This window comes from Halictus rubicundus, chromosome 4 (genome assembly GCF_050948215.1).
Source record: "Halictus rubicundus isolate RS-2024b chromosome 4, iyHalRubi1_principal, whole genome shotgun sequence".
NCBI lineage: Eukaryota > Metazoa > Arthropoda > Insecta > Hymenoptera > Halictidae > Halictus > Halictus rubicundus.
This window is the reverse complement of record NC_135152.1, coordinates 18364731-18383158: the sequence shown is the minus strand read 5'-3', so window position 1 is coordinate 18383158 and position 18428 is coordinate 18364731. Positions and strand designations below refer to the sequence as shown.

The 18428-nt window shown below is 40.4% G+C and overlaps 1 protein-coding gene across 1 annotated transcript in view; it reads right to left on the bottom strand.

The window, feature by feature from the left end:
* Nucleotides 1–1917: 1917 nt before the first annotated feature.
* LOC143353697 (alkaline phosphatase) overlaps nt 1918–18428 on the bottom strand; it is a 414446-nt gene continuing 397935 nt past the window's right edge. Inside the window, exons 8-9 of the mRNA XM_076787203.1 lie at nt 14149–14270; nt 1918–4405 (exon numbers count right to left, since the gene is read on the bottom strand). Of these exons, the coding sequence (XP_076643318.1) occupies nt 4013–4405; nt 14149–14270 (515 nt within the window). The 3' untranslated portion in view covers nt 1918–4012. The remainder of the gene's footprint in view (nt 4406–14148; nt 14271–18428) is intronic.

Genomic DNA, 18428 nt, shown 5'->3' with positions numbered 1-18428 from the left:
ATTCCGATTGAACAAGATCAAGTAAATAACGATTCCAAGTGAACGAAATTGTGTACTCGGTTATTTGAAAAGTAACAGTGCCGCCATCAATGTAGATAGTAATTGGAAAGGTTAAAGTGAAGCTGATTTCATCTAGTCGGAGTTCAGCGGTCCCCATTCGCATCACCTTCGTGCAATCTCGTCGTCTCTCCTCTTAATTCTCCCCTTTCAGAGTGTCTATCGGCAAAGCGCGGCGTAATCGCGTTACTAATCAACACGCAATTAACAAACCGACGTACTTTTCAGAAATTCTCGAGAGAGAACGCTTATTAAAATCGAGCAAATTATCATAAATCTGAATGAAGCTCAATTTTTTTGTAATCCGAGCGGCTAAGGTGCGACTCGATTTCTCATTCGAATGCTAATGGAAGGCCGCATTATAATAATGCCGATTATTATTGGCAGTTCGATCCTGTTTGGACCGCGATAATTATCGTTCTGATGCCTGGCGCAAATATCTACTACATCGTTCGTCGAATTTTTATGTTTTCACGGAATTATAATTTATGGCAGACATTCTTTATAGATCTTTGTACGCGCAATACGAAATTGCGAATCTTTTCTTTCTGAGGAGAAATAAAATGATGTACAATTACATTAAGTAAATTATATCAGGGATGCAATACGAAAAATATATTTGTTACACATGGAAGTTGATACAGTTGAAAATTAATACCATATGAAATATTTCATAAAAATAACAAGAATCAAATGCAGTGGGACTATCATATAAAAATTGTTCAAAAAACAATTTATGCAAAGACCTCTAATAATTTGATCACCCACTGTCATATTACAGTATGAAGATGTTAACGATTCAACCCTGTATAATTAAATTATTTCCAAATCTGAACATAATATATAAAATATTCTATTCTAATAACTATAAAATCGCTATAAACAAAATCTTTAATTTTGTGCTCAATTCTAGCGATACATCGCAAGCAGACTTAAAAACGCAAACAGTAAATGAAACTTCAAAGTTACACGTCATTTTAGTGAGTTAAGAAATTATTAAAATGAAAGAGGTACCTTGAAAATTAAGTGAAACTTTGAAAATTATTTAAAGTTAAGAGTGTGAAAGACATAAGGGAATTTAAGAAGAACAAACTAAAAAAGAAAACCTATTTTTTTAAATAATCATAGAGTATGTTTTAAAACATTTTAGAAATGTATTTCTGTAGAAATGTTTTTCCCGCATCACTATTGCGACCTCACGCAATTATCATTGTATAAGATGTTGATAAATACCTTCCGCGATTACAAATGATATATTTGACCAGCGTGGTATGTCTCATTGCTGTGACATTGCGATGGTCCCGCAACAACGTAGTTGGTGCACTGTGGAATTCGCAAAGACAAACAGTGTCGTGATTATGTAACGTGCCTCCACCAGTGGTGGCCCTCCAAGATTTGCGAAACGGGCTCGAATCTGCAAAATTTCGGGAGAATCACCAGTCATGAAACTGAAATCCCCATGAAAGACCCATCACTAATAGATTAATAATTTGAAACAAGATTCAGAAGAAATAAAAAATTTTCTTACGGAACGTGAACAATTGCTAATCATGAAATATAAAGCTGGTTAAACTTTACTTCGGGAAACCAGACACTTTTAACTTTTTTTATGTAATTCTGTAGATATTAGCGATAAAATGCCAAAAATCCAAGTTTTAATGTTAGGAATTCACTGGTTCAAAAGTTATCTGTGTTTAAAGTTGACTGACTTTAAGCGTTTTGGACAAGTAATGGCGCCGCCATGTTGGTATGTAGTGACCGTTGTGACCGAGCCGCTAGATAGCACCACAAGAGTAAGATATTTGTCAAGACTACCTCTCCTCTCCAGCCAACCTAATCTCGACCAATCTTCTCGCGGTTCCGCTCATTGGACGATATCTGAATACATACCAATATGGCGGCGCCCTTACCTGTCAAAAACGCTGAAAATCACACATCTGTACACACGCATACCTATTGAACTACTGATCTTCTAGGATTAAAAATTTAAAAATTTCTGGTTTCCTGAAGTGGAGTTTCGTCATAAATCTTACTAAACGTAAGTTCTCCAATTATTGATCGGTGATAAGGTACAGCTTACAGAATGCCGAGCAGATGAAATTTAGAAATGCATAGAGATCTACAATGTGATCTTCGTCTGAACGAAAAAATTTATAAAATCTTTTACATGGAGTTTGATATATCCACCTTCTGTTGTTATTATTCCAGTCGTTGCGAGAATTGCAGGGACACGTAAATAAAAAATCGTACTTCGAATTTAGTATACACTCTCTGCAGTGAGCAAAGATTCTGTAAACACAAACTGGTTACATAAGCATTACTAAAGTATTCAACGCTACTACGAAGCAACTTCCATTACCATTTTATACCTCCAAGTCCAAGATTTAACAATCGTACGTCCGATAAATTTCAGAATCTTAAAAACTCTCGATCGAGTTCGCTTGCTCTATAAAAATCGACCATAACGCGAAACAACTTTTCATACGGATCAGTACATGGGGATAAACACGCCCTGAAAGTGCCAACGTGTACAATCAACGCAATAGCCTACGAACACCACCGACATAGGTCGTCGACAAAATACTTCATTTTTATCGTACAAATTTACATAGCGCCGGTTCGATCGACGAAACAACCGGTCTCCTCTTCTCACCTGCTTAGTTCGTAGAAAGTTCGTTTATACAATAATCTTTACAGGATCAATTCGCCATTACAGCGGCAATCATCGGGACACTCGATTATAAAACTTCCGTCGACGCTGTTGGACAAGTACACGAGAGAGAGACGCGGACGCCTCCATCGGACAGCAATCACTTCCGCCGTGCTGTACTTCGCGAACTCCATTGCGAGAGCTTCCGTGGCGCTTTGTTTCGCGGCCATCTACTATATGTTTCGTCGCAATCAACACCCCTTTAATTGAACCATCGAGTTCATCGGAACTCTTCGAGCAGGCCTCGGCCTGAGAGTATCCTCGTCACGTACCACTTGTAAACCTCATTTAGATCCTGGGAAGGACTTGGAAAGTTGGAAAAGTTCACCGAGCAGTCTTGAGATAGTCATTATCTTCGCAAATTGTCCCCCAAGCTGCTCCAATCCCGCCTCCCTTGTCATAGAATTCGAAATTCGTAGCGAAATTAGACGAGAGAGCGTCCATTAAACTCTTGTTCGAATCCAATGTTCGGCGGAGGGGGAAGGGAAGATCGAGAGCAGTTCGCCGAGTGAATATCGCCTGATTGACTTCGCGGACCCCACGATAAATTGCTACCACGCGTTCCCACGTGAAACATTCGAGGCTCGCGCGGCACTCGCATTTATTGTTGCGTGTTTTCGAACGTTTTCAGGGCCGCCTGGAATCCAGGGATCATCCATTGACCCGTGACGCTGATTCACCAACGTCTCTGCCGCGTACGTTCGACACCGAGCGACGTCCCATTTCCCTGGAAGAAGCAGCCGGGATTAACTCTTCCCCTCGACGCGACGCAACATCATTGGCTGGATAGGAGACATCCCCCTATCGGTGTGTTAGGCGTGTTCAACGATACCCTGGATTTTCCGAACGGCTTCCAGACAGAACGGACGTCCTTGATCGAGACGCCCCCGGTCGTCGATCAATTTCTCTCTATCCGCCCTAAGAAAATTCGCCGCTCGCCCCGAACACATGATCTATTCCCCTGGTTCGGATCTTTCGCTCGTTCCACAGCGAAGAATTAATAGACCCGGCGCCATTCGAGCTGCGTCAGATGGACATGAAAGTTTCCCGGGGCAAATCCTTTCCGAGTCCGACTCTCGAGCAGTGTCTCGTCCGGGATTCTTAATCCTCGGGTCCTGTCCGGTGGCCCTCGGATCATTAGGATCACCTGTTGTCCTGACACGGAAGATTATCCTGGGAGCTTCTTCGGGACGTTCACGTCGCAGGTAACAGGAAGCTATTCACTGGAAGAGAGTCTAACGGGCATTAACTCCTTCCCTCGAACGAGCACAGCAGGGTGGCGAGGATAAGGGGCAGCAGAACACTGGTCAGCGAACGGCATGCGGTCGCTTTGGGAGACGCGGCGGATTTCGTGGGTGGATTTCTAGCCTGGTCATTCATCACGTCGCTGGATATCGCGGCGCTGTTTGGCTCCGCCGAGGGACAGCTTATCGGGACGCTCATTGTGTCGTTGCTCGACGTGGAATCTCGGGAGCAACGGCTCGCGTGGTGGCCGAGGCAGCCGGCGTACGAGATCGCATGAGGTATATAGCTCTGGTCGATGCTGCCGGAGAACAAGACATTCGCCAGCGGGCCTATAGCGAATACCGGCACATCCTCGCCGCCGTGCGTCGCCCAGGCTCGCGGCACTCCCGCCGTCTGTAAAAGAAAACAGAATGGATTTTGCATCAATCGCGCGGATTTCGACTTTCCTCCAACGGTCTATCCGCTTTAATCTTCCGGGGGTCGCGTCTGTGCGCCATAGTGACTTTAACCCTTCAAATACCGAACGATGATACAGGGTGTTCGACTACAGGTGGCAGAAAATGTAAGGGTTGGTTCTCCATGACAATGTAAGAATAAAATGAAGAGTAAAAATATTGTGATTTCGGCTGCAATTTTTAGTTATTATCAATTTAAAATCCGCCTAAAATGCGATAACCCGGCCAACAGAGGTGTACGTTCCGTGTGTGACGTCAAAGCCTTACCATTGGGTGCGAGCGAGGACCCCCTACGATACGTGACTGTCGCGCGCCTTTATGACGTAAGCAACGTACACCTCTGTTGGTCGGGTTGCCGCATTTTAGGCGGACTATTAATTGATAATAATTACAAAATTAAGCCGAAATCGCAATTTTTTTATTCTTCATTTTCGTCTTACATTGTCTTGGAGAATCACCCCTCAAATTTTCTTCCACCTGTAGTCGAACAGCCTGTATATCGTTGTTGACTATACTCGCGAAATGCATTCGGATGAAGAATAACGAATGAAATTTATACAGCTTTTGTAAATATGAATTACCAACGAATTCACAATTTAAGCAAGACATTTACAGATTGTAACAAAAAATAAAATAACACTCAAAAATATTGACATACCAGTATGTGACCTCAAAATTATACGCAGCTATAGAGGATTAACTCTTTGCATTGATAGACTTTACTTAAGTCATTTATCAGAAGGACGAACGCCTTTGCTTGTTTATTATTCGTAGAAATGATTACTCTATTTGAACGGAATTTGAGATGACATTTTATTGACACAGATTTTATGAATCAAAAATTATAGATCTTCCAGGTACCACAATTGTTGGTGAACTCTGTCCTCTCAAAAGTGACATACGAGATATTGATTGTTGCGCTGTCCCTTTTGAGGGGAGAGTCAACTGCAAATGGTTAATTGAACACCAACCGGGAGAAGCGGTTTAAAGCACGTTTAGCACATTTCAAGATAAATCGGTATGTAGGTTACACTGCAGTCGTAACGTTGTGTTGACACTCTTAGACCCTTACTCCATCAAAAGATCCAACGGAACAGTTAAGGGTCGTAACGCTTAAACGTTCTACTGCGAAATTGTGCTACGGAACCTCCTTCCGTAAATTTCAAACATCTAACACGCTTCTTGCTTTCAACACTACATTGCCCTCTTACGCAATGTCCGCAATCTGTGTGAAATAAAACGATTTACAGACACTGTAAAACCATGCTACACTGTTCATTAAATTTTGGCCAAAATGTGCTACAGTGATTCTACAGGTGGAAACAAGTCAAACGAGAGAATAACATTTTTTCATTTGATGCTTTGGCTTCAAAAGAAAGGACTGCATTGTTTACAAAGTAATGAAAATAATATACAAAAAGAAGTACAAAACGTAATGTAATTAGTTCCACTTTCGAAACGGGGGTGTGGAAAATTCCTCAGTTTCATCATCAACTGAATAGGTATTGGTGAACGTGTCTGACCATGGCTTACTGTTTCCACTTCTTGGAGGTAAGAATGCAATTTAATTGCTGTATTATATATAACAATAAAATAACAACAGTCTTATTATTTTTAAAAGGAAACAAAAATTATTTATTTGTAGTGCTCGATGGTTCTAACGTTATCTAACAATAAAATATTAAACGAAAAGGATGTAAAGGGATATATTATATGTATATAGTATATTAATTTTTGTCAAATCTTTCTCGCGATTATTTCATTTGAGAATACTTCAAATTCTGGCATTAATTAATTGATAGTTAAATTCTAACAGTTTATTCATTAGAAATATAGGGATGTTCTCCTACGCTGGGCATACTACGAAATGAGTCTTTCAAATGTCACTCGAAGTCACACTTTTTGGTCAGTAATAAAGACTAGTGGACTGGATAGTCTCTGTTTCCCATTTGGCCCACTCCTTAGGACCGAAATTAACCTCTTCGAAATGTGCATCGAAATGATAATCACAGAGGTGGAGTGCCAATAAATCACGTCATAAATTTCCAGCCGGACCACGATTCCCCGGCATGAACGAAATTCCAGTCCGCGGCCTCGTTATCGAAACCAAGGGACATGGCCGTGCAATTTCAACCTTCTAATTATGATACATGACCAGCTGATATACCGCGAATCTCTCCCATTGACCGCGTGTCAGTTGATATACAAACTTTTCGATCCTTTCGAAAAAGAAAAAAATGCATTTCACTATCGTTAATTCGGGAGAACATATAAACGTTATACAAGAGTTACATGTAATATTGACTTTTAATTTTTTAATGGAAATTTAAAACTTTGTTGGGATAGTGAATTCAGCGGAATAATTAGACTCGAGGGGATTTGCACGACTAATTGGTTTCGTGTTACGCATTCATAAATTTCGGTCCTTTGTCAAATGGGTAATAGTTCCTAACTAATTACCGAATATTTTCCTATCTAACCGTTTATCGCTTGTGACAGATTAAAGTATCAGTTTTAATAAAATATTATTATGAATGAAAAATGTTTGGATTTGTTCTAAAATTTTATTTGGGGTCCAAGTGGTGAATAAACAGAAAATTTGAAGAAATATTTGTTCTTAATATTTTAATAGATTGTACGTATCCTCAGTTCTCATCTTTTTTGTAACTTCATCGAGTTTTGCATAGATCCGAGATTTATTAAATAAATCAATCAATTAACGAACTTTTTATGGTTATATTATTACATTATGACATATTACGTAGGTAGACTATTAGAGGGACTCACAGCTAGGTTCTTTTGCATAAAAATCTGTAGTGTGACAATAAAGAATATATGAACTTAAAAGATATACAGTGAATTCTCGATATATGTCACCAAGACGGGTCTTGCCAGTGTCATGTATCGTCCAGGAGACATACCCGAACCGTGTTATGTTTACGGGGCACCTGATGGGGTATACCCGGCGGTACAGGGGATAATTTCGCGACGTTTATCGTCCAGGCCTCGGCGACATATATAAAGAAATCACTGTACAAGACATTCTTCGAAAAAAAACCACGCAGTTTTTAAGAAAACTAAATAACACCGCCCTATGAAACCTTGTAAAACGTACCGAAGGGATTGTAAAAAATAGTGGTGGCTATGTTTATTAATTAATAAAACTGTTATTTTAAAATGTAACTCCTCGTGTCTTTCGGGGAATTGAAAGCGTTTTTCCTCGCAATTTTGTCCACGTTTTCAGGCAGATTGGCCACCGTGCGACGCAATAAATAGTTGCAGGGTTTTCCAAAGCTTGCAGACTCTTTGATTTTCGGTTTCCCTAGTCTGCGCGGAGAAGAAGGGAGTTCGCGAGGGCGCTTTTCGACGCGCGGTTGAAACTCGGCCGATCCCTTTGACACGTACAGTTCTGCGATCAGATGAAAGAGTAGAACTCATGCTCGAGACCAAGAGCAAAGGACGGAAATCTTTTCCCCGGAGGGGTACGCCGCGACCGAGTGCACGAACATTTTTATCGAGCATACAGCTCGGAAATGCGTGTAAAACTTTCGTCGAATTCAAAAGCGTGGCAGCGTCGCGTCTTGTCGCGGCTCGCCCTAGTGAAATCGGCGCGCAGAATAAACTCGAGGCGACGATCTTCCACGGCACTTGCCGCGATCGCCCACGGGTTTCACGGCGCTGGGAACGATACTTTAACCCCTTGTGGAACGGAAGACGTGCAACGGTATTGTCTAATCGCAGGGGACACCGTGGATGGAAGCTGGATTAGTATTACGAGTTCTTCCTTCGGAGAGCAACCGGTCGTCGGAGAATATAACTCGCACTGAAATCTTCATACTCGACCGACCGTGTCGTTCGCATGTGCAGCCTGTCCAGAGGGATAGTGTGTACATTTTGTCAGTGTGTCCTGTATGTAGGGCAACTGCATTTAATATGAAACGTCTGATTTTGAAAGCTTGCTAAAGATACAGATTCGTTGCTTTTCTTTCTAAACCCTTGCACTGGAATATTCAGCCAGACTTCCGATGGAGATTCGCGAAATACGTGTGTTACCAATTCTTTTAGACCGAAATAAAGTTCTGTTTCTTCCTTTGAGATACATGGCAAAAGTTAACACATGTTAAAAAATATATAACTCGCGTAATTCATATTGCTTTCACTTTAAAACTATTATTTGTGTGCTTGAAATACACATAAATGTTTCTGCAAAATTTGAATGCAAACAGTGTAATCTGAAAAATTCCTCAAAGTTGGTAAATAAGGACATTTAAAACCAGAATAACCCCTTAGATCATTCGTAAAACTTTTACGATTCAGGCAGAAGTATTCCTAAATGATGAAAAACTTGATGGAGAAAAGCGACTTTCTCGAAGTTCGGTACAACAGTTTAAAAAATCGTACAGTAATTTCTGAGCTCTTATTTTAAAGTGGAAGCTTTCAGCTTCAACTCTGTGATGGATTCAAGCACGAGAAAGATTTCCCCACCCTCGTAGAGATTTATGAAATATTCGTGCATCGTGAGGGAGAAGGAATTCCTTCGTCGAACCTTTACAGAACAATAGAAAAACATATAATCAGGGACTCGAAAAGTATCAGGCTTCAAAATGATCTCGAGTGGATCGTTGTACGATTGTTTTGTCACTTATAACAGTTCAAATACCGCGAACCTTTAGCAAAGATTCAAGTGTCCGACGGCATACACGCGAGTGTATCTGTTCGAACAGTTTTTCTGTCGCGAGTTCGCATAATTTCCGTCACGTCCCTGCGGAGGGCCGGTGTTACACGTGCCGCTTGCGAGACGGTCGTTCCGTAAGATTTGCCGAAGCTTCCACTTCGTCTTACGTTCTGGGAGTGATCGTGCCGGCGAAACTCGAGTTCCTCGTACTATTCCGTTCCCGTTCCACGCAAGATTTCCTGTGCAACGGGTTTGCTTTATTGCCCGTGTCATTGGCGTCCCTACCGCCGTTCCCAGCAATCAGCCAAGAATTATAACGTAGTCGTCGGCGGAAAGAAGTCGACCGGATCGACGCGCTATTCATTTACATTGAGTTACGCAGCGGCAGATTGCGCGAGCACCGTGACAGGTCGGGAAAGAAGAAAATGTCGTGAAGCTGCCATAAAGCGAGAGAAAGCAACATAACACGAAGCTGCGTCCTCACTGAAGCAACAACAATCCATCTCGTCGTCCCTTTTGCTTGTACAATTCCTTATTTTTCTACTTTCGATCTTTTCCGATATCACCCCACTGAATTATGAGGCTTGGTGAAAAATTTGTTGATTTTGTGTTGACATTTTTCTCCATTTTCTCGTAAACCGTTTGTTTTACGGAAAAATGTGATAGAACATAAAAGACGTAGGGAGTTCGGATCTACAGGTCTTGTCTAACATATTTTTCGATACAGCCAATAGTTTAGAAGATATTCGAGAAAAACGATTTTATTATCATTTAATTATTTTAATGTTTAAGGGCCCGGTGGCACGTTCAAATGTTGAACAGATATTATTCTATTAATTAGAAGAATTCTGAGGGTGTCGTGAAAAAGAATTTTCTTCAAGAGTAAATAAGAGCCACTAGTGTATACCTAGTGTATACATCGATGCAATCTGTCTTTAAAATGTGTTTAACAGTAAAACGGAGCAAGGGCTTAATTTGGGATGACAATTTCTATTTTGCATAGGGGCCCACAGTGTGGAAATGGCACACGCAGCGACATGGTGTGGCGAAATGATACCTGAACGTTACTTCGGTGGGGATACAGCTTTAGAAGAAAGATATAGAAAGAGGATCAACGTTCTTACGATGGTTCTGCGATTGTCTCCGAAATCTATGGCGCGACGGAACGATATCTCGAGGAATTATTGTTCGCCTGGGAGAGACTTAAATATCTCGGACCGGCGCGGCGGCGGCGCACTTGTTATCCATCATGCACCTATCGCAAGGTTATTGGTGCTCCGCTACCATCCGGGATCGTTCGCGTTACGCCAATGTCTCGTGAACGGAAATGACGTTCTGTCATTCGGAGGAGTAAACAGGGTTACTACTTCGGCGAATAGTTACTGCCACCGGCCGTCCAATCCGATTGTGATAGTTAAATGTAATTCGCGTGAAACTCGGATATGGAGACGAAGACCCGTTCACGGCGACCATACGTTTTGCGATTCTGTTTCGAGCCCGATTGGATCCTGCGAAATAAAATTGAACGGTTTGGTTTAGGAAATCGTAAAGGAATCGGCGCAGAGCAAACGTCAGCACAATGTCGTGCAGTAATATTTCATCTACGCGGTGGATTTGTAGTGGTCAACGATCAGGCGTGTTTGCGAGGCTGCGAAATGTGCTGGGTCGAGCAACGATTCTGTCTTTGTCCCAAATATGTATTATTGGTAATATTTTGAAAAAAGGTTAGGTACAAAATTTGCACGATAGTCGTGCGAGTGGCAATAAAAATGGATAGCTTGTTTTTATTACACTCGTAAATGACACAGTCAGTGTTCTATGTTCACTTATCAGTCGTTCGATGCTAGTGGCATAAATAGCGCTATAAAATGATAATACATTATCGCATAAACGGTAATGTGCCATTTACAGTACATGCCGAGACTCGTGTCTATTAAAATTTTTCCTAATAAAATTAGTGGCACTGAATATCAATTTATTCTTATATTTATTTGTTAATTATAATTATTAACAGCTTTATTAGTCTATACTATAAAAATGTGGTTAGTCACTTTTGGAAACACTTCCAAAGGCTTGAAATTGATATTTAATAATTGCATTAAGACAATTTCTTGACACTATCCACATATCCAGGAATTTCCTTAAAAAGTGTTCTCATGGAATTTTAAAACCATTACCTTAAAAACAATTTATTTAGTATGTTCACCGACAAAGCTTCTAACAAAAAGAATCTTTGAGCTCAGAATTATTTGCATAAATATTACACATAAAATAACATATCCAGATCATATTTTGAATAGTAAACACTATTCTTTGGACTATATATCCAATATTTAAATTAAATTTTAAATAGAATATTTTAAAAAGTTCTAGATCTCTTTCGATCTCTGGATATAGGTATTTTCTTTTTCTTTTTGCATGGTACTATTCTTGTAGCTCGACAATATCATAAAAGCATATTATTATTATTATTGTACTCGTAGTTCTCCGAAGTTCTGCTCCTCTAATTCTCTCGAGCCGAGCTGTTGTGTATTGCGAAAACGAGGAGAGCAATCCTCGTAAAAATTTATCGTTTGTCTTGAAGTAAGTTAAAAACTACAACACGACGTACAAATTCTCGACGTGAGCACCGTCACACCCCACGGTCTCCAACGGCAAACTGGCTACGATTATTGCTTATCACCGCTTTTATTGTCCCACGATTTCGCCGCGCGAACACGCTAAGTTAAACTCGACTGTAATCGTTCGGAAGAAAAAAATCCCCGAATAGACACTGCCGAGTGGAAACCCGTGTGAAAAGCCCGAACGGGCCCACTTTCAGCGAGGACTTTGGTTGTACGAAACTATGTGCCATGTCATCGTCGCGTTTCCGGTAATTCGAAACTGACAAAAAATCTCGGCACTTCAAAAAATAATTAACTGGATCGTTCTAACAAGATCCTCGAAATGCAGTAATTTCTGTGGAGCTTCGTGCAAAATAAAAATTGTCCTCGTCGATCAAATTGTATACTCATATATAATAATTTCAGTATAATTTTATATTTATATAAATATGATATAAAATGTCCGAGGGATTATACCTTCTTTCTCCTAAAATAGTAATAAGTGGACTGCGGATCTTTATGCATATTTAAAAGATTTAAAGCAACCAGCGTATTAGTTTCAGCTTAATAAAATAATTAAAAGAGTAGAGAAATCTTCATTTCGCTCCTGTGACTTGCAGTCAATGCAAATATTTTTTATCTTGCATAAAGATCCGCAGTCCAGTAATAAGCGATTATCTTTGTAAGCTACGAAGTTTGTAGAAAATTTTTTAATATTTTTCTTTGCCACGAATGTATAGAAACATAAATATACCCATTTTGTAATGATTTTTGTATTAATTTCGTGTACAGCTCTAAGTATTGGAATTTAAGCGGATTCAAAATCCGAAAATGAACAACCTTTTATCGTTTCGTCCCTTTCATTTAATCATCCTTGTTCTTTTTTTTTTCTTACACGGTTACATTAGTCATGCAGAAAGCGGAATATTATTTGTTTCTCTATGCTTTGAAACGAAGCTGCCATTTATTTTACCGAATCATATCCTGTTTGGCAGGAGCCCGTTTGTGAGAACGGTAAAACGGCAGCGCGAGTTTTGCGTAAGAGAGCGACCGTTTCCATATTAATTAATGCAAATAATGGCGCAGCTCGACGGAACGTTTTTTGCGCGACGCGCGATCTGTTGGCGAGTCAAAGGAGCGCAGACCGGCTCCAGGCAAACGTTAATGAGCACCACGGAAAGCGGATCAATGATAATTGTTCGCACGTTCATCGTGATTTTAATGCATCCCCTCTCTCTGGAAGCTTTTGTGCAACCAACTGTAGCGAGCCGGCAGCTCGAGCTGCGTCTTCGAGGAATCCATTATCATTCTTACCCTTGATAATATTTCAACCTGTTTATAAATTACAATGTCCAACGAACATTTTTCTTATTTTCACTTTTCCTTTTTAACCCTCGTACGCTCCCCTAAAACAGTTGTATAAAATATCCTGGGATAGTTCACCAATTTTTGCCTTACACTGTAAATAATTAGTAATGTTTCATTTTTATTGCCAACTTCTAAAAAAATAAATTTCACAATGCGAGCAGAAAATATAATGTATTGAAAACGAGGGAATGCATAAGGGTTACGGAGTGGTACACCTTTGACCGATTAAAACATAAGAAAAATTCAACCATTTTTTGTGTATAAAATGATGTTTAAGTTTGTAAAATAGAATCTCTGCAAAATACCATTTGTGGTATCAAATAAGTACCTATACCTCTGTAGAGTTTTATCCAATGCGCATTTAAAAAATTTTTTATTAATTCCTGCCCAAGTTGATTGTAAAAAATAGCATTTCTATATGTATAACTTGTGTTGATAAATTATGTAGCTTTAAGAATAATTTGGAAAAAATCTACGTAAGAAGCTTGTTGAATTGTGGAGAGCATTCACCCTAAAACGATTGCAAGACGTTAATTACGACATACGCACGTTGCATAATAAACTGAACACGATTGTAAATTCCTTTCAGCAAGGGCGCACACGGTTTCTGTCTTAATCCGGTATTTCTGGCTGAATCCGACCTCTGAATAACTGCTTGGGAATAATTTTATTGGAATAACCATCGGTCCTATTTCGGCGCTGCAACATTCATTAATTATGCCCTCTGTGCTTAAAATACAGCCGAGCCGTGTTTCGCTGTTAGATTAAAACTCATCAAGTCGTAGGATCGGTGGAGTGTCGTAGCCGTAGGAGTAAAATATGCAATGGCGCGAGGCCGTGGGTGGAAACGGTAAAAAGAAGACCGGGGTGAATATATGAAGTTCGAAGAGCTTCATCGAATATTTCGCAATGGACCCTCGACAAAACGTGATGGATTTTTAAACGTGCCCTGGATATTTCCGCTCGATCATTTTCCGATCCAATAAACAGTGACGTCATATACTCGGCAGCAAGAAAATGAGCTGGCCTTTTTACCTGAATGGAATCCTTCCCGGCCTCTCGTAAAATATTCCTCGGCTGCGTGTACCCGGGCCCATTGCTATACAACAACGTTGTATACGGCTGTCCATCAACGTCTGACACCTTGCTGTCGGAACCTGAAAAAAAGAAGATGAACACGCGATCAGACACTCAATCAGAAGACTATTGATCTGCATGTAATGGGTCAACGATTAAGGAGTTTCGTTCGCTTACTAAACGAAAAAGTGTGCTGCAACTTTGGCTATCTTCTTGCACGGAGAACAATCGTTTGTTTAAAAATAGGCTGACCTGTCCAATGAACACCTAAACTGCGAGCCCGTTGAAATTAGAATTCGCAAATCGTTATATCATTCCCTGAGTGCTATTCCTATAAGAAGGCTGTGCCATAGTTGAGCCCTTACATTGGGTCCAGTTGGACCCAGAGATATGTGTCAAATAATTCCTAATTTTCTAGTACACAGCTCAAATAATTAATTATTTGTATTGAGACATATAAGAAAACCAACATTGGACGGAAAAAGTTGGTTAAAAAGATGTTTAAAAAATTAATGTGTCAAAATGTAAAGGATTAAATTGCAACTTCATGAATTATGTATACTGACGTCGCCGACAATAGCAAAATTCGTCTTCCAAGAGTTAAATCACTCGATACTATTTCATACGAAAACAATACGTCCCACAAATGACAATGTTCACCCAGAAGAATTTCCAGGAGAATGTAGAGGAGCGTCGATAGCCTCGTATGCGAACATAAATGCATGCCACGCATCCGCAACGGCGAGTTCCGTCAGGAAGTTTCTCCGGTTGCTTATTAAATACGTGTTCCATCGGATGGAAAATCTTTTCAACTCTTAAGAATCTTTTATACGCTGTTCCGTTTCACACCTAACGGTGTTGCGCGTCAAATCCGGGAAACATTTGTCAAATTGACGACATACAGTGTCAGTGTGAAATTACTTAAACTTTACGTTTCAGATTCTCGAGAAGTAGTCGATACAGTGAATTCTTGATATATGTCATCAACACGGGTCCTGACAGCGTCATGTATCGTCCAGGAGACATGCCCGACCCGTGTTATGTTTACACTCCTCGGCGTCCAAGGCCTCTCGAGCTTCGTGGTCCCTCACGGGGTGTACCTCGCGGTAGTGGGGATAATTCCGCGACGTTTATTATCCAGGCCTTGGCGACATACATAAAAAAATCACTGTACTTTTTCATCATTTTTTGATCATCTAATGTGACTACTTCGAAACGAGCTGAAAATGAAAAAAATTAGATACAGGGTGTTACTTGTTGCACAAACAAAGACTCGCTCGACGTAGTGTTTAGATGAACGATCCGCCGTGTAGGCGTGAGCGTGCGAGCAGCTGCGTGAGCAGCCGAGTGGCGAGGGGTCGAACACGGTCCAGTAACAAAACGTTCCTTAATGAGCTCGAGCTCTCGGAGCGAAGGAAAATGAAACATTCCGAAGAAACTCGGCCAGGCGGTGGCGGGAGGGAGGCAAAGGTTTGCTCTGCGCAAAGGCTGAAGGATTGCTCGAGGATTTCGAGCGTCGAAGCCTTGTTTAGCCGGCCTCGATTTCCTGTCGCATCAAACACAGCTTTATCATTCTCCCGTGATACCATCCGGCGAGCGACGAAAAAGAATTCCCCCGCCGAGATTCCGCGGACGCGATTACACGGTGAATTAAATGCTGTTTAAACTGCAATTGCTGCAAAGCCCCCCACGACCGCCGACGGTGGACGATACGAAACATTAATTGTTAGCGAGAGAAAGAGACTCCGGGCCCCCGGACCCGCCGTTCCATGAATAAGTGGCTGTTCGTTGCAGACAAAAGCAGGGGAAAGGGAAGTAAAAGGCTGAGTTGAGCCGTGCAAGCCAGAAGAAGACGTAAGAGAGCAGGGAAACCGGAAGAATGGACTCTAGGATATGCCCGCCGGTGGATATGTTTTATTCAAAAGCGTCCCCCTTCTTCCGGGAACCTTCAAAAATAGACCGACGCCATTTCACGCTCTCTGTTGTTTAACAATGTATAATTTAACCGTTTATTTTCCGTGCAAATGTACCGTTCGCATTAAGAAGCCACCGACGACGATCCTCCTTAAAAGTCTCGAGGATCTTCGTTTCCTGCATATATGCAGGGCAACACTAATTGCCTGTTACACTTATTTTGTCAGCTAAGCGGGAAATGATTGTATAGGCCAGCCGAAACTCGTTGACCGATTAGGTCGAAGATGGGATCAATTTTTTCTCAACGATACCGTATTTTTGGGAAGAATATTATGCTAATTCTGCGGAACAAGTCCACCAGAGTAATGCTAATTAAGCAACTCGATATTCTACTTCCGCAGTGAAAAATTCAATATTCTACTGACATTGAATGAAGGAAATACAATTTTAAATGTGTATTTTTCGTTTGAAAAGAAATTAGTAATACATTACATATATTATATTATATTATTAGATTACATTAGAGCTGGGTCAATTTTATTTTCATGGAAATCTATTTTTCTTTGCCTATACATCTGAAAATAATAAATCAAATTTTATATTGTAGCTTACACTTTGATCCAGCCTGTATTGTCATGAATAAGATGCAGCACAATCGATTCTAGTTCCAAAATGGGCGCTTGAACTTTCTATAGTGCGAGAAAGGGCATTGTATACCTACCGGCAGGAACGATTTATTTCGCTGCTTTCAAAAAAAAAAAAACTTAAAAGCATATGTAATAAATATGAACCTAAAAAATAATTTATTACACGAACAAGCCCAAAAATATTTATTTGATACAACTATTTGAAGTTTAGCTGATAAATATACAATTGAAATATATATGTTAAATATGCTTGCAAAGTTGAACAAGTATTTTAAATATTTCCAGTAATAAAAAGTAAATAATTATTTCAAATGATCCCATGTAAAACAATTCGAGAAATAATCTCTAGAAATATCTCTATTTTTTATTTAAAATACTATTTCTCTTGGCACTGGACCTAGTACACGAGTAAAAAATCTTTTCATTCGGTCCACCCAGTATACTTGAAAATTTCCCGAACGAGAAAGAAACGTTGATAGTTCGTAAACTACTGCCAGTAGCTTTCTACACGGTATCTCTCTTATCGGTTAAATTAAACGACGGGATTCGTCGAGGGAGTTCAAGTTCCCTACATCGTTCTCAATGGCACCTCGACGCGAGAGTGCATCGCAGTATATTCCATAATGTCGACGTCTTGTAAATTGAGGAGCCTGTTCTGGATGATTGAGCCCGTCTCCTTATTATGCGATTCTCTAATGAAGGTACTATTTCTCCGCAAATAACCTCAACGATGATGAATGTATTCATTTAAACCTTCCCAGTTCAGTCTATTCAGATCCAAAATAAAAGAAACAAATCATTGTACGTCCGGGGTGCTCCACCAGAATACTTTCTGTCTAGTATTTTCTCTCAATCAATCGTACAATTCATTCATAACATTTAAATGCTCTAACCAAAATCTCAAGAGAAATACAGTATGTGGCCAGGCGGGGGGTGATTCTACATGAAAAAATAAGTCGAAAAAAAGGAATGACATTTTTTCGTTCGACGCCCCATTTCCGAGAAAACCAATTTTGAAAGTGCAGCGATTACACGTGCTAGTGGATAAGGATCGTCCGACGCGTCTGACCATGGCGAACCAACTCTACTTCCTGCATATACTATAGCACGCAAACGCCGCGGAACTTTCAAAATTGGTTTTCTCGAAAATGAGGCCTCAAACGAAGAAATATTATTCCTTTTTTTCGAATTATTTTTATGCGTAGAATCATCCCCTGTTCGGTTGTACCACCCCGTCCGGCCACACCCTGTATAACAGGGAATGATTTATTAACATGTTTTCGGTTCGTGATGCGTTTTATATGTTTTGAATCGAAATTTTCTAATAAAAAGATTTTCATTTGTGACAAACAACAATTTTTGAAAATTATACAAACCAACGATTGTATCAATCTGTCAATCGAAGCCTATTATTTTTCATAGCAATCATAGTCAGGCGAACGAAACGACAAAGGGCACGGCTCACCGTGGTCGTTAAAGTTTCCCGTTCGAGTTCAGAAACGACCGTAAATACTGCTCTATCTCCCACTATCGCGTCCCCCGAATAAAATAGGAACTTTTTAATTCGGGATCACGTCACACGCCTACTTTGCTTTTACACCGAAGACGTAATTTCCTTTTTCGCGCGGGCTTCGACTTATCTAATGGAGCGCGACACCGGCTTCCGGGAATTAGTAG